Here is a 21,451-nt window from a genome sequence, read left to right on the forward strand (position 1 = left end):
GAGGAGAGACTCTGGGGGCGGCCACCCGGCGGAGGGACCATTGGCCTGATCGATCGCTCGGGAGCTGACCAGGGGTGAAAACTGCAGCAGCCCTGATGGCTACCAAAGGCAGAACAGTGTGCGAGGAGAGGGGAGGCGCCCAGCTGGCTATGCCGGACACGGTCGGGGACCCGCCTGCGGCACTGGAGACTTCGGCGCAAGAACAACGATTGAACGCGCGGCTGGATGGCATATTGGAAGCGATTGCAGCAACCAAGGACTCCCTTCACCAGGACATTGCTCAGGTGGCTACGGGACTGGGATTGCTGAGGGCGGATCATGCGAAACTGTCAGACAAGGTTAAGGACAATGCACAACTGCTCTCAGAACTGAAGCCGGCGGTGGTCACTGCGGAACGCAAATTGACTGATATCCTGGAAAGGCTGGAGACGCTGGAGAAACGGGCGGAGGATTCAGAAACCGTAACCGGAGGAACAACATCCGGGTGGTGGGCCTGCCGGAAAAAATGGAAGGGGACGATGCCGTGGCCTTCATGGAGAACTGGCTGAAAACAGCTGTGGCTCCGGAGGGCTTATCTCCGTTCTTCTCCCTGGAGCGTGCACACAGGGTCCCAACTCGCCCACCCATGCAGGGGCGCCCTCCGCGCCCGATGGTGATCAGACTCCTGCACTACAAAGACCATGATTTCCTGATTCAAAGAGCACGCTCGGTGGGCCCCTTCAAAGTAGACAATAGCCCGGTCACGATCTTCCCGGACTACACCCAAGAGGTCCAGAGGAACAGGGCGTCCTTTTTGGCTGTGAAGAAAGAACTAAGAAACAAAGGTATCCAGTACTCGCTACTCTTCCTGGCCAAACTACGGGTGATCCTGGACGGGACGACCCAATTCTTCCAAACCCCTGATGAGGCGTGGACCTGGCTGGAGTTGTACCGGGCGAGCACAGATCGCCAACATAAAGGAGAACGGGAACGACAGAAGCCGATGCAGATTCGTAAGTCACAACGCATCCGCAAGAAGAATAAACTCAAAAATGCACAGCGAACTGCCGAGATGGCGGAGGACAGGAAGGGGGCGCTGGCGGCGACGGCGAGCATCACGGGCGAGCAACAGGAGAAGGGACTGGAGGACTCTGACTCGGAGGAGGAAAGCAGGAAATCAGGGGAAGAACTGTCCGAGGCGGATAGCTTAGTGGGGCCGAAGGTCACCCCGCAAACGGCAAATGGGTTGTTCAACGAGTGATCATTGCAGTACGGGACTACCACACGGCTCCTGCTGGAACGGACTATCCGGGGTGTCTGGTGGACTAGCAGGTACTCTGTTGCATTTGTTATACGGGATCTTGGGCCTGGAGCGGGGACATGGCATGCCCCGGATCGGCCCGAACCTCCCCCCATTGCCCTTAAGGCATTCTGTGGTGACGACCACAGAGTAGTAGACGGTGTGTGATGTTGTATGTTTGGATGGGGGCTAATGCTTCGTTATTGGGTCCTGTTCTGGGGAGAGGGGTTGGGGAAGTTTTTTGGGTTGGTTCATGTTGGGGGGACTGCTGCCGGGATGTGGGGGTTCAAATGATGCTGCCGGAACGGAGGGGGAACAGCGGCAATGGGAACGTCACCTGATTTAAAAAGCCTTACATGGAACGTCCGCGGACTCCACACGATGTCCCGGAGGAGCAAGGTACACGCCTATTTGGTGAGGCGTGGCATACAGATCGCATTATTGCAGGAGACCCACTTGACCAGGCAGGAATGTACTGCTTTGCAAAAGAGGTGGCGTGGGCAGGTCTTTGGCACATCATATTCAGCGTTTGCCAGAGGGGTACTGATCTGGGTGAGGGCGGGAGTCCCATTCCAGGCCACGAATCAACTGGTGGACCCTGAGGGTCGATTTGTGGTAGTAGAGGGCAGGTTATATGGGAGGGAGGTGGTGCTGAGTAGTGTATACGCCCCAAATGTAGACCAGGCCCGTTTTTTTGACAAACTCTCTGGGGAATTGGCACACTTCCTAGCGGGCCCTATTATAGTGGGGGGGGGATTTTAATTCAATCACTGATGTCACGCGAGATAGATCACACCCGCCACTGACTGACTCTCGGGTTCGGAGGTTGGCCACGCATAGAAAAGATTGGCAGGAGAGGTGGGGCCTTTTGGACGTATGGAGGGAGCAACACCCCGATGTTAGAGATTATTCCTTTTTCTCAGCCCTGCACGCATTGCATGTTAGGATAGACTCTATCTTATGTAGTGGCCCCCTGGCTGCCATGATAACACATACGGAGTATTTGGCCAGGACCATATCAGACCACAATCCCTTGCTGGTGAAGGTGCAGTGGCAGCGGGTGAGGTCAGCGATACCGACTTGGAGGCTGCGCCCTGATACATTAGAGGACCCAGTGTTTAGCGCCACAATCCGGGAAAGCATCGAACGATATTTTGTTGAGAATGAGGGCTCGACTGCAACGAGAGCGGTGGAATGGGATGCAATGAAGGTGGTGGTGAGAGGTGTGTGCATGGGGAGCTTTTCGAATGCTTGGACGGCAGTGGTGGCTGATCTGGAGAAAGCGGAAGGTGCATTGAGAGAAATAGAGAGGCGCAGTCCTGAGAGGCCGGAATTACAGAGCAGGCTCTTAGAAGCGAAAGAAGTGGTGGCGTCTGAAACTGAAAGGCTAAGATGCTATGATTACAAGCTATACTTAACCAAGGTGCACGGGGAGAGGGATAAGGTGGGCACACTTCTTGCTAAACTTGCTAATCCGGAGCCTAGGGGTTGCCCGATCATGAGCATTAAAACAGGATCAGGGGAGTTGGTCTATTCCCAGACCGCGGTTCTGAACCGCTTCCAGTCCTACTATACGACTCTATATGAGAGTCACTTGGGGGTAGACGGCACGGTGATAGATGAATACCTAGACACTCTTCAACTCCCGGCGCTGGATGATGAGGCTGCGAAGACGTTGGACGGCCCAATAACTCTATCGGAAATCCGGGTAGCCATTAAACAAATGGCTAGAAATAAGATGCCGGGAGTGGATTGGCTGCCGATTGAATTTTATGCGACATTTGTAGATGTCCTGGCACCAAAACTCCTAGTAGCGTATTCAGAGGCCCTAACCTTGGGACGCCTCCCCCAAACGATGAGGGAAGCATTAGTGGTACCGTTGCTGAAACCAGGAAAAGAAGCATCAGAGGTGACATCGTATAGGCCACTGTCGATGCTGACGGTAGATTACAAGATCCTAAGCCGTATTCTGGCCACTAGATTACTGCCACACATGACCACCTTGGTCCATGAGGACCAGGCGGGGTTCATCCCCACTAGGAATACATCCCATAATATCCGCCGCCTGATCAGAATAATGGACAGGGCTCAGGCCCTGGAGCATAGAACCGCAGTGCTCTCAGTGGACATCGAGAAAGCTTTCGATAGCCTGGAGTGGCTGTATCTCGCTAAGGTCCTCGAGAGGCTCGGCCTGGGAGGGGGCTTTGGCCGCTGGACGCAGGTCCTGTACGCTGAGGCAACGGCCAGGGTGCGACTGGGACCAGTGATATCGCCCGCGTATCCAGTGCACAGAGGAACAAGGCAGGGCTGCTCGCTGTCCCCTCTCCTGTTCGCCTTGGCGATGGAGCCCCTAGCAGCGCTGGCGCGAACTGGAGTATTGTACTCGGGAATCCAATGCAACGAGGAACACCACTAGATCTCATTATATGCGGATGACCTGCTGCTCTATTTAGAGGACACAGCAGATGCCCTGAAGGGGGCGACGGAAATGCTCTCTCGGTTTGGCAGCCTATCAGGCCTCAAGGTAAACTGGAATAAAACCTGCATTTTCCCGTTACGGAGGGACATACAATACCCCCCTCTAATGACCGATGTGGTCTGGGAGGACACATGCTTCACCTACCTGGGGGTCAGGGTTTATCATGAAGTTGCGGACCTACTAGAGGGCAATATAGGTCGTTGCATAAGGGCGCTGCGGGGCTGCATGACTTTTTGGGCCACTCTCCCTTTGTCGGTTCTAGGCCGGATAGCACTGTTGAAAATGGTGGCACTGCCGAGGTTGCTCTATTATTTCCGCACCCTGCCGATCTGGGTCCCTCTGCGGGTCTTTAAGGAGCTGCGATCATTGGTCATTGCCTTCCTTTGGGGCCATGGCAGGCGTAGAGTGGCGCTGCACACGTTGTATAGACCTAAACTCGAGGGGGGGATGGCAGTCCCCGATTTTGAACTATACTACCTAGCAGCCCAGCTTCAGGTCTTAACGCAAAACATCGCGAGAGAGTTTAGAGGCCCTGACCAGGGACGGGGAAGGGGTGTTCAGAGGCACATCTTGTCCTACATTGTAATGCAGCAGCAGCTGAGATTGGGCGATCTCGCGATTGAAGAGAAAACCCTCCGGATGTGCTGGCTTAGGAGCCTAAAGAGGGCAGGGGCTGCCCGCCTGTACGCCCCTGAGATCCCCATTGGGATGTTGACAGCACTGCCTCATGGAGGAGATTGGTCTCCGTTGGCGGAATGGGAGGACCTGGGGCTGCAGATGGTGGGAGACCTATATGCTGACGGGGTACTAGTTCCCTTTCAGGTCTTACAGGACCAGTTTGGACTCCCGGATGGGAGCTACCTCTTGCATGCCGCAGTGACGACGGCGGTACAAAAGCACTGGAGGGGGGGACGGGCAGAACCAGACACGACCATGGCCTGCCAATATGTGGTGATGGCTGCGGGTACTGTAAAGGCCGTGACCTGTCTTCATTCACGAATGTTGAACGAGGGTCTTGCTCCGTTAGCGACGTTAAAGGAGAAATGGGAAGAGAGCATAGGTAAGCCCATACCTGATCCGGTTTGGGGCCACATTTGGCAGAGAACATGGAAGGGTAGCAGGAACGCTCGCTTCCAACAGATACACTTCTTCATACTGCATAGGGCGTATCTGACACCAGGGAAAATTAGAAGGCACTTTCAGGTACAGGATGCTGCGTGTCCGAGATGCTTGGCACCTGATGTTGAGCTAGAACATATGCTATGGGACTGCCCGCGACTGGGGACATACTGGGCAGAAGTGGGGGAGCTCCTGAATGCAGTGACAGAGAGAGAAGTGGACTTTGATATGGCCGCCTGTATATTACTGTGGTTTCCGCACACGCCCAAGACCAAACTTACGAGTAAGTTTATTGACATGGGACTTATGCTGGGGCAAAGGGAAATTACTTGGCGCTGGAAATCCAAGGAGGGCCCGTCAGTCCGGAGATGGACGAATGAGTTGAGGAAATGGTCCAAATGTGAGAGTGAGATGAGAATGCGACAGGCCACGAGGTCTGGTAATGAGAGGAGTTTGGATCTTGCAAGAGCATGGGAAGCGATTGTGCAGGACCTGAACGATCTATTGATCAGGGATGAAGAGGAAGGGTAATTGGAAAGGGAGGTTCCATGAGGCAGGAGAGGCCGAATGATCGACCCCGATAGGCAAGCTGACATCGCTTTGGAACTCATAAGACGCCACCCACATCAGAGGCAGCGGGGGAGGGTGGGGTTGGGGGGGGGGAGTTACGGGGACGCCGCAGACACACCAGAGGCGGTAATTACGGTAGGGAGGATCTCCAGGTTTCCCAGCAGATGGAGTGTAGGGGGGCACGTAGTTATCAATAAGGTAATGGAAGAAGCGCGTGGCTGATGAATGATTGAGTTGAGAAAGTGTGTGCATACACTTGGCAGCTTGGACACTGGGGATCAGGGCACAGATCGAGGTACAGAACGGAAAGTCTTGGCGGTGGGGAAAGGGAGGGGGGAGATAGGGTATAAAAGCGGATACAAAATTGTGCTGTTGACCAGGTGGCCCTCTGACCGGGGCGTGCGAACTCCTGTTGGGGCAGCTAGATGCGCCGCCCGGCCTCCGGGATGTGGGCTAAATGGCTGTGTACCATTTTCTTTAATAGCAATATAGTGCCTGACACTGTAAGAGGAAGCCTGGTCACCTGACCATGAAGATTGTTGATAATTCTGCAATAACAAAATATTAAAAAATAAATAAAAAAATGAGGGTAAGTGGGAGCGGGACTTTGTGATGTCACAAATGTGAGGCTCAACCAGCAAGTGGTTGCAGGTTTTTGTAATAGCAAGCATTTTGGGGCAAAAGAATAGCCTTGTGATTGCATTGAGGTTCAGGCATTTGCAAATGCAAGCAGGATTGGACCATGTTGATTGAAGAAGAGCAGTTTTTTCTCTAGAGCCAGGAAAACGCTGAGCTTTGTGTTGGCAAGAAACTGACTTGGAACTTATGCTTCCTTGGTATTTTCAAGGATTAAAAAAAATATTATGTTGTATTATGTGAAGATTATGATGCTGTAAAGATTTTTCACGTTCTGTGTTTTGAAGGCTGAAATTCCAGATTTCACAGACCTCTACTCTCATCTAGGCTTTTCTCTTTTCAGGAAAATATAATAACTGGGATAAAGTGGATCCTGCTGAACTGTTCAGCAAAGCACCCACCGAGAAGAAAGAGGCCAATCCCAAGCTGAACATGGTGAAGTTTTTGCAGGTAAGCCATGTTATGCGAGATTAATTGAAATCTATTTTATAACTTAATTAAAAGGCACAGGGATACGCAGCTTCAGTTACAACGTTTGCTTTGGGAGCTGGGCACCACCTTTGCTTGACACCCGATTGTCAAACTCGTTTTTTTGCCTCGTCACACCAAACCCCAGTGCTTCTCCTGTCTTGAACATGTTTAAACACCTCTTCTGAAGTGCATTCTCTGGGTGGTCTCCGATGACTCCCAGAGTTGGAAGATGTCCATTTTGCTTTGTGTGCACTTCTACACATCAGTTTTCAAGCACTTTCAAGGTACCAGTATGTAAATCCTTTAATTTTGATGTCACGTGTTTGCATATGTCGTGCTTCATGTCATCTGTGAAGATTTAACACTGCATTTCAGACTGCATTTCATCTGCATTACTGCTTGACTTTCGCATTTCAAAATGTTTGGAGTCCTATCATTTTGATACAAAATCTAATATTATTAATTGTTGGTACACATTGATGTACCTAAAAGTGTAGCTGTAAACCTTGTTTTGCTGTTTAATAATTGATTTGATTAAAAATGTAGTTATTAATGTTCAAATAAATCACACAATAGGAATGTTTGTAGTGTATTTTTGTTTGTTCTTACATTTTAGGTCTCGCCTACCAGACAGTGCAATCTCTCTGTTTGGAATACGATCTATAGTCGGCTTACAGATGTCTTAGAGCCCTCCCATTGCTTACCACTAGTTGTCTTTATGATCACTCTTTTGCTTGCTTTTTATTAATTAGCTCTTGTGGCTTTACTTCGTTTTCTTGGGTCTGTCCCTCTCCTGGAGCAGTCCCTTATTACTCTAGACCTCCACTGAAAAATGTTCAGGCATTTCCTATTTCTTTTTGTTAAACACAGCATATGTTTTCCAGCTGTCTCCCTCGTGTACTTGTCTTCTGCCTACGCCCTGCTCTGAGTTGCTCTTTCTCCATCTTGAGCTTCTCCCCCATAGCCCCAGTGTTGCGCTCACCCATGGGTGCTTCCCATAGCTTTCTTGCCCCTGTGTATCTACTCCCCCCAGCAATATGTTTTGCTCTCTCTCCTGTTTTCTTCTTCTTTCCATACTCCACAATGTTGTCTCTCATCTGTGTTGTACTTCTTCCCCCCCACCTCCATGTTGCCTCTCACACCCGCTCCCTCCATTTTGCATCCTCACTCGCACTCTCTGTGCTGCTTATTTCTGCCTACACCCTCTGTGTTGCTTCCCCCTACCGGCACCTCAAAAAAGAAAATAAACTCTTTTCACCTACTTTTCTTTCTTTATAATTCACTGAACCAGCTTTTTTGATAAACAAACGCACAAACATGTTGCTTGCGCCTATAAAATGACGCAATTTCAGTGTCTTGGTGCCCTTTTATTTTTCGGGTTTCCACTTTAAACATGCTGCACTGCATCTCTAAAACCATTGACAAAACCAGCCCGTCCCAAAGGCATGACCTATTGGCTTTACCAATGCTTTCTTAAAAAAAGTTGACTAAGTATACGCCATTAATAATGGAGAAACCGAGGCAGAGGTCTGCAGGTACGAAAACCCTTTGGAGTGCTTTTTTTCTATTTGGCCGCCAAATTTGGTGGTTGAATAATTGTATAGCTTGTGTGAGACAGAAAAAAATCGAAAATGTCTGAATGTTTTCAGTTTTCTGCAAAATTAAGGCGTTTTCCTTCACCTGCTAAATACTTGTTAATCTCAAGGAGTGCTGTGATGGTTACGTCTCTCTGAGATCAGGTGAGAGACTCCTCTTCTCTGCATGTCGTCAATGTGATCTTTCTATTACTGATGCACCATTTTGTGCTCTAGGTGGAGGGCAGAGGATGTGACTACGTAGTTTTGTGGTTGGACTGTGACAAAGAAGGCGAGAACATTTGTTTTGAGGTAAGCTTTTTGCGTACTCTCTGTCCTAGGTCTTTATGTTCTTTAGCGTGAATGGAAGGGGCAGTTTATATCTCTGTTTTTTTGTCTGAGTTGAGAGCGTATATGTGAGGGCTGATACTGTTGATAATGGCTGGGCGTTTTGTCATCAAGCCTTTGCCCAATGTACCATGAGCAAGAAGCCGCTGAGGGCAGTAAAACCCCAGCCACTTCAATCTCCCACTCCCTCTGGTTTCCTTGAAGCAATGGTATTTGGTCACTCATTTTGGCATGAAAGGCCGAGTTGGCCCTATGAAAATAAGATGTTGATTTAATAGTGGTAGAGGGAGCTGCGCTCTTGATTAGTGCATGGAAAACATGAGATGTTGCTTGGAACACATACTGTAGAGCCCTCAACATGACCACAGTGGTTGTTCTTTATCATTCTCTCAGGTTCTTGATGCTGTCCTCCCGGTGATGAACAAGTCCCACCCTTCAGACCGGACAGTGCATCGGGCTAAGTTCAGTTCCATCACTGACCAGGATATATACAATGCCATGAACAGCTTGGGTGAGCCCAACCAGAATGAGGCGCTCTCCGTGGATGCTCGGCAGGAGTTGGACCTCCGAATAGGTTGCGCCTTCACCAGGTATGTTCTCTTTTCAAATTGGCTAGTCCCAGATGTATCTGAAATCGCAGGAGTCGCTACAAATCACTTTCTAATATCTCTGTAGTCTAGTGAATGTGTTCAGTGGGAAACCACTTCTGCAAGTGTGGGAGTGAGCACTCATGTTTGTTTCGTTTACAAGTAGTGTTAGTTGGATGTATGGTTTTCGGTTGCAGTTATGTAAGGATATCTAGAACAACCCAAGTGGGCAGGTGTCAGAAGTTGTCCAAGAAGAGTCTGTCTTGCTGAAGGAAGGGTGATGGGATTTCTGGGGGATTCATGGGGGTTGTAGTTGGATAGTCTAAGTGTGTCCAACACTGATGCAACTGTTGGCTTGTGTCTAACCTAGTTTAGTGTCCTTCCTTATAGTTGATGTTCAAGAAATGACAAAGAAAAATGATCCAATTTTCAAGGAGGGCGGGGTAGATAGTTTTGTCATGCTCTGTTGCATTTGGTAGGATAGTTTCTAGTGCATTGTCGGTAGTCCATTCTCTAGGGTGTTCAGTCGTGTATTGTCCTCGGTCCATCCTCTGGTGCTGTGTTGCGGCGTCTTGTCTGTGACACATCATGAAGGATGGTCAGTCATGCTTTGTTCTAGTCCAGTCTCAAGAAGAGCCTTTCAATGCCTTGGCTTTAATCTGTTCATGGATTTTGGGGTGGGAATGAGTGAGGGAAGTGTCTGATTAAGATCAGCATTATCCTATCATATCCTAGGCCTATTCTCTTTGGCGTCCTGGAATTGTTTCTCTTGGCCCCTGCTCTAGAATAGCCTGTAATGCTTTTGTTTGAATGCTTTTTGCTTGTTGTCTGGGCCTGTCGCTTTGTACCTTGTCTGAGAGCCCATTATCTAAGTTTGTTGGTCATGCCATGGGCTTGTCCTGTTTTAAAGGATATCCTGCATTGAACCCATTTCCAGGAGGTAGTTTGTCACATGTCCAATTTGTAGAACAGTAGCTTAAGCTCATGTGAATATCTTCCTTTTGCTTTTTACACTTTTTTCTCTTCTCCCTCTTCTTTCCTCAGGTTTCAAACCAAATATTTTCAAGGGAAGTATGGAAATCTAGATAGTTCCCTGATCTCCTTCGGGCCCTGTCAGACACCCACTCTGGGATTCTGTGTGGAGCGACATGATAAGATCCAGTCTTTTAAACCTGAGGCTTACTGGGTCCTGCAGGCCAAGGTGTGTTTATGCTGCTGTGTGACTCTACTCCTTGTGTAGAGTGTGTGTGTATATGTTGCATTGCTGTGCACCTCTGCACTCTGGTGTGACTTCGTACCAGTACTAATTCACAACTATTGGCAAGCACACATCTGTATGCCTGTAATTGCACTGCCTAACGGCTATTTTCCTGTGGCTCCACTATAGTGTGACAGTCTGCCTGTGTCCACTGGAGTATGGCCATTTGTCCATCTTACTGTATTCATTTCCCTATTTGTGTGGTGCGTGGACCCTGGCGGTCTGCTGTGTTCAATTTACCGTATTCCTGCATGCCTTTGTTTGTTGCGGCGACTCTCACTATATATCTATGTTTGTGTGTTTGCATTTTCATGCTGTTTTGTCAAGGTGGGGTATGCACAACACGATAGGTGCATGCTTTCGTAGATGTCAGGTAAAAGTATATTATCAAAAAACACATTCATTGAAAAAACTACGGCTAAAGTGAAGTTACGGTTACAAAAAAACCCCTACAAATATTGAAATTCACCACAGGTAGTCCGCTCCGGAATCCATAACTCGCAGGACAGTCATGCTACCCATAACTCACACAGTAAATGCTTATGACCTCACAATACGTATACCAAAAAGTAACAACACCTAAGAGCACAGTGTTACTAACAACTCATGCTCACAGCAATAAACAGTACTATATTCCTAGTCTTCACAGTAGTAGTGTTAATGGTAATGTCATATGTAGACTGTCATATAAGACCATATATGACCATTGCAGTTGCAATCATCAGGGGTGAGGTCGTGGGCATTCCATTTGGTCTGTGAGTTATGGTTTGTGTTGCTGTTGTGGGACTACACATTGTTTGCTTGTAATGGTTACTGAATAGCGGTCTGTGCACAGTACAGAAGTACTGATTGGCAGTTTCATTTTTGAAGCATCCTGAGTTTTATAACTGCATTGGAGGAGAAATTGGGTATTTAAAGTTGCTTTCTTTTGTTTAAGTACGTTTTTAGTGTTTAGCATATTTAGGTTACTTGCTCTGGTGCTTATGAGTTATTGTTTCTAACAAAGCAAGTGAAACAAAATATTTCAGTGTAAGATCATGCCTCGTTTTTTCAATAGCAACGGCAGTAACTTTTTTCTAGGATTCCATCGGGGCATTTTTAGGGAAATCTTGAAAGCCTTGTTAGTGAGGTACTGATGCAATCCATAATTACTGGGCAGTTATCCATGGTGGGTGTTAGCATATACCACTGGTATCCAACCACCTCTCCCTTTGGGTGAGCAAGTTCCAAATGATCCCCTTTGGGCCCTGGTGGAGTCAAGCGTTCTAGTTTTGCTGTACGAGGCGAAAGGTTTAGGATCCAAGTGTCCTTTCAGTGCTGAAGAATATAATTTTATTAATGGGCAAAGAAAACAGTAAATTAAAAAAAAAAAAGGGAAGCGCTTTCCAGGGCTGAGATACATACTTTGCAAACATTAAAATGTTTGGGATTGAATTAGATCTTAATGATCGGAAACCTTATTGTAAATATAGTCCTAGGGGGCGAAGCATTCGGATGCTCTCAGTAGACTTCATGACTCGCCTGACTTACTACAGTGTTTGTAACAAATGGTACTAAATAGGACTGAGACCGCAGGACACGATTTAACTGGATGGATATGCTACATCTAGCCCTCTAGTTTCAGTGTCTCAGCTTGCAAACTGGATAACCTGGGCGCTTGAGATTCTGCGGGTCCAGTTAGCAGCCCACAATCTCTTGGGTATGCAAACACCCACCGCCCAAGCAAATCAAAGGTCACACCTATGGCAGAAATACGGAGTGTTAAGGTGCCAAGGCATGTGGAATATCTTTAACAGGACTACAGGATTGTTATTAGTTTGTGTCTAGCCAGGGCACAGTTCATTGTGAGACCAGTAAAGGGACCAACAGGTCTCACAGACTTTGTAATCGTTTACTATGGAGCAGAAGCCGTAGTGGATTGGCAATCTCTAGGGTATCACTGAGGGATACCAAACATTTGTTCGCATATTTTGAAAAAGGCTGGTCACTTTCCAGTTTTTCCAGTGCATGGGTACCCACACAAAAGGAGGTACCCAGTGGTGGTAGAGGCTTGTCCAGTCCTAACAGGGAATTGCATTTGGACCTTTTTCCTTTTGTAGGCAGATAGCCATTGGGCGGGCTAAACAGACCTGATTAAGATCATTGGGCGCTGGACCGGTCAAGCGACTGAGCTCGGATTGCTAAGTGCGAGTCAATAATACAGGCAAAGCGTGTGGCAGATGTTTTCCAACAGTGGACAGCATGCAGGAAAATTACCATTTTGTGCAGGCGTTGAGGCTTTAGGGGCTTGGGTGGGTAATACCCATTTGCCCTGGTCATCGGCAGTACCGTACCTTTGCGTCCCCACCGCTCCAGTTGTGTTCACCAAGGGCCTAGCATTGGTGGCATTTCATCTTCTGAGGGGGATACTGACATCTACCCTACCTCAGAAAATGGCTGATCAAGACCAGTGGCAGGCAGCAATGTCTACCTCACGTACAAACAGCGATTTCCTGCTCCATAGCTTGGGATATTCTATAAACCCTCAATTGCAGACTTGTTTGTTACCATACCATATGGAACCTTTGCCTTTGATGTATCTGTTTCAGCGCAGTCATCAACTCAGTCAGGACTGTGAGGCTCCTTCTAGGAATGATGGCCTCCTGCATCATCGTTGTATGCCATGCCAAGCCCCACATGACTGAAGGTCACTGGGAAGATCTAGCTTTGGTAAAGGCCGAACAGCAACTGCTTTTATCAGGGCAGGCTTTTATCAGACCAGAATCTGCAGGCAACCATTACTGTTACCACAGATTCCTCTATCTCAGGCTGGGGTGCAAATCTCAACAACATGACAGTGGATGTATCCCTCTCAACACAAGGGTGGCCTTAACGACTACCTGACACTGCTAGCCATTTACCTAGCCCGCAAAGCCTTCTTGCAAGTCATTTGAGGGTAGGTAATTCTCATCAAGACGGACAACATGACCACCATGTATCAGCTACAGAAACCGGGCAGCACATACTCTCCTAAGCTCTAAGAACTTGTGTAGGAGATCTGGCTCTGGGCAATCTCAACATACAAGTTTATTGGAGCATCCACTGGGTTGGACAAGAACTGCTCAGGCCGCATGAGTAAATCCGCTTGTATGAGCTCCACCTGCAAGTCCTACATAGGTAGGTATTTATTTATTTATTTTTATTTTAAAAGTTTTATATATCGCGGACAAGATCTTTGCAGATATCAGAGCGCTTTACATAGAGGGGTACATGAGGGGGCGTAATCATACAAATAAATCAGCAGATCAAAACAGTACAAATAGGTTACATAGAGGGGTATATGAGGGGGCATAGTCAGATAGATAAGTCAGTAAATCAAACAGTACAAATGGGTGACTGCAAAGCCAATCATGTGAGCAATGAGACAACTCATACAAGTAGGCAAAGGGGTCAAGCATGTAGTACAGATCGGTGTCGAGTGTTAACAGAGTTCTAGATACTGGTTCAAGTGTATTTAGCCATGAGGATAGCTTTTACTTCTTTTTTAAAGAGTGTAGTGGAAGAGATAAGCCTGGTTTCTGAAGGGAGTGAGTTCCAGATCCTAGGTGCCATTCCCGAGAAGGAGCGCTTATGTTTTTTCCTTCCGGAATCTTCGCGGTTTCAGCAGAAGATTGTTTGTGCCTCTAGTGTTTCTGGATCCGCAAGAGATTGTCAGTTTCTGGGCGAGGTAGCCGGGTGATTTTAGGTGAACCGCCTTGTGTGTCATGCAGGCGATTTTCAGGTGTATTCTGGCTTCAAATGGCAGCCAATTCAGGGATTTCAAGTCAGGGGTAATGTGGGAGTGCTTTTTTGACCCAGTAATGAGTCTCGCTGCAGCGTTTAGGGAGGCTCTTAGTGGTGCGGTTGTGGTTAGGGGGAGTCCGCATAGGGCGGTGCTACCGTATTCAATTCGGGGGATGACTATTGCTTGTACTGCGGTTTGGAAGTCTTTGGCTGGGAGGAAGGGTTTAAGTTTCCTCAGAGTATTGATCTGGAAGTTCGCTCCCTTAGTTGCCTTGCTGATATGTTGCTGCATGTTGAGATTGGTGTCGAGTGTTATGCCTAAAGATTTTGCTGAGTCCACGATGGTGGGTTGGACATTGAGTGCAGTTAGGTGTTTAAGCCAGGTATGAGTGGTGGAGATCTTAGCTGGAGGTGAGAGCAGAAGGAACTCTGTTTTCAGGGCATTGAGTTTGAGATGATTATCGGCAAGCCAGGATTGGGTGAATCTGATTGTTGAGTTCAGGAGCAGGATGCCATTGGGGGATTGTAATTTGAGATAAAGTTGGGTGTCATTGGCGTACATGTGAAAGTGTACATTGGATGCTTGTAGCAAGGTGGTGAGTGGTTCCATGACTAGGTTGAACAGAGTTGGGGATAAAGAGGAGCCCTGGGGGACACCTAGCGTTACAGATATTGGCGAGGACATCAGGTTGTTGCTCTTGAATTTCTGCGACCTGTTGTGAAGAAAGGAAGTGAACCACTTGAGAACAGTTCCAGATAAACCCATTCTTGTGTTTAGAAGTTCTAGCAGCTTCTCATGTTTAACGGTGTCGTTTTGGTCTAGCATTTGAAGTGCGTCGTCAATTATGTGCGTCATGGCCGTTTCTGTACTGTGTCCTGCTCGGAAGCCTGACTGGTGAGGGTTGAGGAGATCAAATTGCTCAATGTGTTTAGTCAATTGTAGTTGTGCGCATTCCACCATTGGGGAACCGCCCAAGCAAATCAAAGGTCACACCTATGGCAGACATGCTACCTACTGCTTATCGCAGGTACTGTTTTACGGTCTATGCAAAGAATGTTTATTTACAGCCACACATGCTACAAACTCAAAATGCTACTCTGTTCATAGCTTGGCTGTAGATTCACATTTGCTCACCCTCCTTCTTAGACGCTTGGGTTGATTGCAGAGGTCTTCTTTTATTTCGTAGCTGACAATGCGCATGGTGCACCATGCTACGGCCCATTCACATTGTCTGTCTGTCTGTCCACATAGTAATATATTATTTTATAACTATTGTTGAGTGTAGGAAGGGACCAGTATTCACAAGGGGTCAAGCTTCAAGTGGTTCATGATTCCCCTGCCTTAATAATGGCATTAATAGCATATTCAGTTCTGTGTATCTTCGTATATGGTTTATCCAATTCTGTTTTTTTTTATTTGTTTGCTAAAAAAAAAAACAGACACCGAGCAAAGAAACGAAGGAAGCGGGAGGGGGGTCGATTTTTGCTCGTAGGTTAAACAACATTGAAGAAAGCTTCTAATGTTTATCAGTGTTGTTTCCCTCTAGAAATTCATTGTTCTTTGCAATGTGCAAGGCAGCCTAATGAAAAGTGTGAATGTGTTCTGTTGTTTCAAAAAAACCTGTTATGGGGTCACATTTATTTTCACTGGCATGGCAAAAAAATGTATTGTGTGTTGGGGGGATATTATTGCACAAGATACAGTGGTATAAAAAACAAAAAACCCAGCTTTCACAGAGACCCCCAAAATGTGAAAAATATTTCACAGTCCTCTGTGAAATATGGGTTTCATCAGATAGTAACTACCTCTTAGTAGGCTTAAGACCTTTACCATTGTCCATTGCTTGAAAAAAAGTCACTCCACTGAAAGGTAAACAAAGCCTGAACATTTTCATTAAAATTCTTGCTCACTGTTGACTGCATCTAGCAGAGAACATCTTCAATACTCTCTTCCTTTGACAAACATAATGCGTTTTTTACCAAAGCAAATTGTGTTTTTCCTAAAATTCTTAATTGAATTATTAAGGGCTTGATTTAAAGTTCTGTGTTACAAAAAGGGGGGTTGAACCCATACAGTCACGGGGACCTGGGTGCTATGTTGTACATATAAGGGAGGGTCCCCGTAAGAAGGTGTATTGCATATGACATACACTGAACTAAAATTATCTACAAAACAGTTTTAACAAACGTAAGAAACAATTAAGAATTGGTATTAGTGATTTATTACCAAAAACACTGCGTAATTGCGAATAGCAATTAATGAATCAACTTTACATCAATAACAAGCCCCAGAAGAAGGAAGGGAGGGTAGTGCTCGAGGAAGTGATGAAGGACAAGGAAAGTTAACAGTATAACAATGGTAACAATTGTAATCCAAAATTAGTGACAGTAGACAAACAATTATAATACAAATGCCAAACTATAGGGCAGAATCCAAAGCATAATCAATAAATCACATTCAACGGTCACATCTGATTACGGGGTCAAAACCATTAGTCCTGGGGGTCGCGTAACTAGTTAGCATGGAGGAGTCTCGTTCGTTATCGGAATTAACCAGACAAATCGCTCCACCAACTAAGAACGGCCATGCACCACCACCCACTCCTCCATGCTAACTAGTTACGCGACCCCCAGCGCTAATGGTTTTGACCCCGTTGGAGTGACCACGACTCTTGTGTGGCGTTCTTTTCCATGTACAGAGCCCGGCTGGGCCTTACTCCATGATAGAGCCGACTGGGCCTTACTCCATGATTTGCCCCTCCCCGTCCCTTGTGTGACGTCCTGATGAAGACCCCGTGAAAGGACTTTAATAAGCCTGTTGATAGGGGTCGAAACGTCGACTTTTCTTTTTCTGTTGATCATCCGGCACCCCCCCCGATCCATCAAGTAATCAGATGTGACCGTTGAATGTGATTTATTGATTATGCTTTGGATTCTGCCCTATAGTTTGGCATTTGTATTATAATTGTTTGTCTACTGTCACTAATTTTGGATTACAATTGTTACCATTGTTATACTGTTAACTTTCCTTGTCCTTCATCACTTCCTCGAGCACTACCCTCCCTTCCTTCTTCTGGGGCTTGTTATTGATGTAAAGTTGATTCATTAATTGCTATTCGCAATTACGCAGTGTTTTTGGTAATAAATCACTAATACCAATTCTTAATTGTTTCTTACGTTTGTTAAAACTGTTTTGTAGATAATTTGATTTAAAGTTCGACGCTCCGGCACTCTGTCACAACAGTTATGGATATCTCTTCGGTCTTATTAGAAGTGCTTTAAGAAATAATGCACTTGTAATGTTGCGGCCGGGATATACCCGGATAGTAACCGTCCGCCAAACTCACAATCAGGCCCTCAGTTTTCTTCTTGCATTTTTATTGCCAACAATCAACCAGTATAGGCCTGCATTTCACTTGCTATTTTCAGACAAACATTTGCCTGTTTGAAAAAGACTTTTCCACACTAAATGCTCCAAAATATACAAGTAATGCACAAATGTATAACTGGTATTCTTGAATATGGGCCTAAATGGCTGTCTTGAGGTTCTTGTGACATGTACAGAATACTCTGCCTTCGGACTTGTTGTGTAGGAAATAACTAAAACCCTGATGTAAATAGCACTCCCTCCATTGGTGATTTATCTTGTGTTGTTTCCTGCAATACAATTTTTTGTACATTTGTTTATCTCTCTACTATCAGTACAGTCAACACACTTTCAACCCATGGTATTTACGACATTTGTTAGAAACCTGCAGCCTGCATTTAGACTGCAGTTGGGTCCTTTCATTTCTTAGTCATCTTTTGGTTGTAGGTGAGCCGAGACAAAGACCATTCTCTGACGCTGGACTGGGACCGGGTTCGAGTGTTTGACCGGGAGATTGCTCAGATGTTTTTAAATATCACAAAGATGGTCAAAGAAGCTCGGGTAAGTGTGTAGGAGTATTTGAGTACGAGTTTGCTTTCTGATAAAACCTGTCTTTTCTTACTCTGTGTATCTTCAAGCCATTTTTCCTGATCGATGAATTCTCGCTACCTGTAGACCACGTATGCCCCCATGCCTGTGGCTATGTTTGCATGATATCTCTTAGTTCTTTCTAGGTCTGCTTTTTTGATAGCAGTCTGCAAATGGTCACCTTCCCTTTTCAGTAGGTTCTTTTCTTTATTTGCTAATCTTCTTTAAACTGTTCCACTTTAGACATGTGACTTTCACATGGTTTTGTGCATAGCCAATGAAATGTTTTACAAAACCATAAAATTGGTTCCAGTGTGGGGATGTTCTTGCGCTTGATCTTGGTCATTCGAAGTACATTGAAAACTGTGATAACCTGCGAGCTCCTTCACCTGGTTGCAGGAGCAGTGTGACGTAGAGTGCATCCATTGTTTCAGTTAAAGAAGAGTTTGAGATTAGGGTTCTAAATTTGCCTTTGTAATTCAGCGAACAGTTTAATCATGGGCGTTCTCTTTTAGTTTTTGTGTCTCTGTTCCTTTGTTTGTCAAACCTGGGCGTGTTTGGAGACAGTCTAAACTCCTATATTACGTGCCATGCAAGACACTGCAGTGGTCTGGAAAGTCCAAAGCTTCCTGATGTCTGTTTTATACCCAAAAGAGGGAGGCCTGGAGCTCATTGAAACAAACTATGCATTATGGTTCACCTTACCCACTGGTGAATATTCACACTGATCTTTTAGTGCTCTAGTAGAATATGCTGTTCCCGGGAAGTGGATATTTATCAAAATCCGTCAGAGGAACCACCTACAATTCTAGTTTCTTCTAAGGCGTAACTTCTTTGAGCCACACTTCTGAGTGCTCTCTTGTTCAGGGAGGTACGAGCTAAACTCAGGTTAAAAGAGATAAGCTATATGGACATATTCTAGCACACACTTGCTGTTCTTAGTTTTTTTGATTTCTACTTTTTCCGTTACTACTTTACTATTTGCTTTTCTGAAGATATCTAGAAACAAGCATTTACAATGCAACGGTCTCGCCTTTGCAAAAGTTAGAGCTATTGGCATTGTAAATGACAAAATGTTATGTATGTGTTGGTTTTGAAAACAGATAAATAAATGGCATTGTCATTCACAATGCCAGTAGCTTAATCTGTCGCAAATGCAAGACCTATTGCATTTGCACACACACACAGAGCCACACACACACACACAGAGCCACACAGAGCCACACACACATACACACAGAGCCACACACACATACACACAGAGCCACACACACACACACACAGAGCCACACACACACACAGAGCCACACACACACACAGAGCCACACACACACACAGAGCCACACACACACACAGAGCCACCCACACACACCGAGCCACCCACACACACAGAGCCACCCACACACACAGAGCCACCCACAGAGCCAGACACACAGAGCAAACAGACACAGAGCCAAACAGACACAGAGCCAAACAGACACAGAGCCAAACAGACACAGAGCCAAACAGACACAGAGCCAAACAGACACAGAGCCAAACAGACACAGAGCCAAACAGACACAGAGCCAAACAGACACAGAGCCAAACAGACACAGAGCCAAACAGACACAGAGCCAAACAGACACAGAGCCAGACACACAAAGCCAAACAGAGAGCCAGACAGACACAGAGCCAGACAGACACAGAGCCAGACAGACACAGAGCCAGACACACACACACAGCCACACGCACACATCCACACACACAGAGCCACACACACACACAGAGCCACACACACAGAGCCACACACACACGCAGAGCCACACACACACACGCAGAGCCACACACACACGCAGAGACACACACACACACACACACATACAGAGCCACACACACACACACACACACACACACACACATACAGAGCCACACACACACAACCTCCTGAATGTCTGGCATAACGGACAATCCAGGCCAGACTGACGGGCTACGGCTGTCGCGCCTTGTTGATAGAGCCGCCTCCAAAGTGCATTCTTGGGGTATCTTTTTAATTGCACAAACCTCCTGGACGCAGACCTGGTGAATCCCATTCACAAGATTTGGGGATGGGAGCTTTTCGATATGATTTAAAGTCCAAAGCAGTAACACAGCACCAACATCATCATTAGCTGGACCTTCATGGTTTTGAAAAAAGGAGAATACATGAAACCGCGTGACTTCCATGTCTGAATCACACATGCATCCTGTATGCGATTCTAATGTAATTCCCATTGTGTTACGAAAACGGACAAGGTGGGCTTGATGGGTCAATCTTATCTAGCAATGTGTGCGGCTAGATTGACCTGCTTACTTCGTGACTAGCAACACAACACAAGGCTCTGATTTCAGGTGGTCAGACAACACATGGGAGACCTCTCCAAACCCCTTCGATCGCAGTGTTTCCCCCCACACGAGCACAACCTGTATGGGAAAGTGCACACTTTACATCCCAAAACTACCTCACAAGGGCACATGGGGAATCCCAAGCACACACACACAGAAAACAAAACAAAGCAGAGGCTATATAGAGCAGCTCCGCTGAGTGCCAGCCCCTGCACACGGAAGGCCGCTGGTGTAAACACAACAGGCCAAAGGGGGAGAGGAGGGGCGCTCGATGGTCAGTGTCACTAAGTGAAGGAGCGGGGGTGACCAGGGGGTCATGAGGATCTCCCAGGGCCAAGCCCCGACCTCCCGATGGATCCGAGGGGCCCGTGGGAGAGCACAAGGCCTGCCGGGGGCTGCCAGACCTCGGTGTGGGCTAAGGCCGCGCTGTGGGCTCCCTCCCCAGCTCCTGCTGCCAGCCCGAGTACCTTGTAGTAGGCTCCGTTTGAGCCGCGCACTTCCACAGTTAGTTCCTCCATGTTGGAATCGCAAGGGCCGACAGGAAGGATTTCTAGAAAGTTTCTGCGTGAAACTGAGAGAAACAAAAGAGAGATCAAAGGGAAGCAAGGAGGGAGGGAGGCGGGCTAGACTGGCAGGGAGGCGAGAGCGGTCCCCTTATATAAGCACTCCGACCTTCAGGGGAATTCTATTGGCCTTTGTACATCATACAGTATCGACCTAGAATGCGGAAAAATTAGATAAGAGTGCTTTAATAAGGGCAAGTCTCAATGCATGAGCATTACGCAGGAATAGTTGCAGGCGGTCAAGATCTTACCAGATCTGCGAGGTACAAATCATGGAAGCGCGATGCTGCACGCGTGCGTCCGCTACGCGTGTGGGTAGAACTGCATGAGTCCGTCTACCTAGGCTGATAGCAGGGTGCCAGCACATATTGAGGCTTTAAATGAAGCTGTTTATCCACCAAATCCGGACATTAACGGCAGGCATCACTAGAGAAAGCCGCCGTGACGGTGCGCTCCGGTTTTCTGTCTTCTATTATGAAGACATAAGAA

At 46.9% G+C, this 21,451-nt stretch overlaps 1 protein-coding gene across 1 annotated transcript in view; it reads left to right on the forward strand.

Annotated features, from left to right (window-relative positions):
- TOP3B (DNA topoisomerase III beta) overlaps positions 1–21,451 on the forward strand; it is a 138,089-nt gene that overhangs the window by 30,351 nt on the left and 86,287 nt on the right. Inside the window, exons 4-8 of the mRNA XM_086942725.1 lie at positions 6,427–6,533; positions 8,366–8,440; positions 8,870–9,066; positions 10,108–10,264; positions 17,898–18,011. Of these exons, the coding sequence (XP_086798851.1) occupies positions 6,427–6,533; positions 8,366–8,440; positions 8,870–9,066; positions 10,108–10,264; positions 17,898–18,011 (650 nt within the window). The remainder of the gene's footprint in view (positions 1–6,426; positions 6,534–8,365; positions 8,441–8,869; positions 9,067–10,107; positions 10,265–17,897; positions 18,012–21,451) is intronic.

This window comes from Lissotriton vulgaris, chromosome 11, assembly GCF_964263255.1.
Source record: "Lissotriton vulgaris chromosome 11, aLisVul1.2, whole genome shotgun sequence".
NCBI lineage: Eukaryota > Metazoa > Chordata > Amphibia > Caudata > Salamandridae > Lissotriton > Lissotriton vulgaris.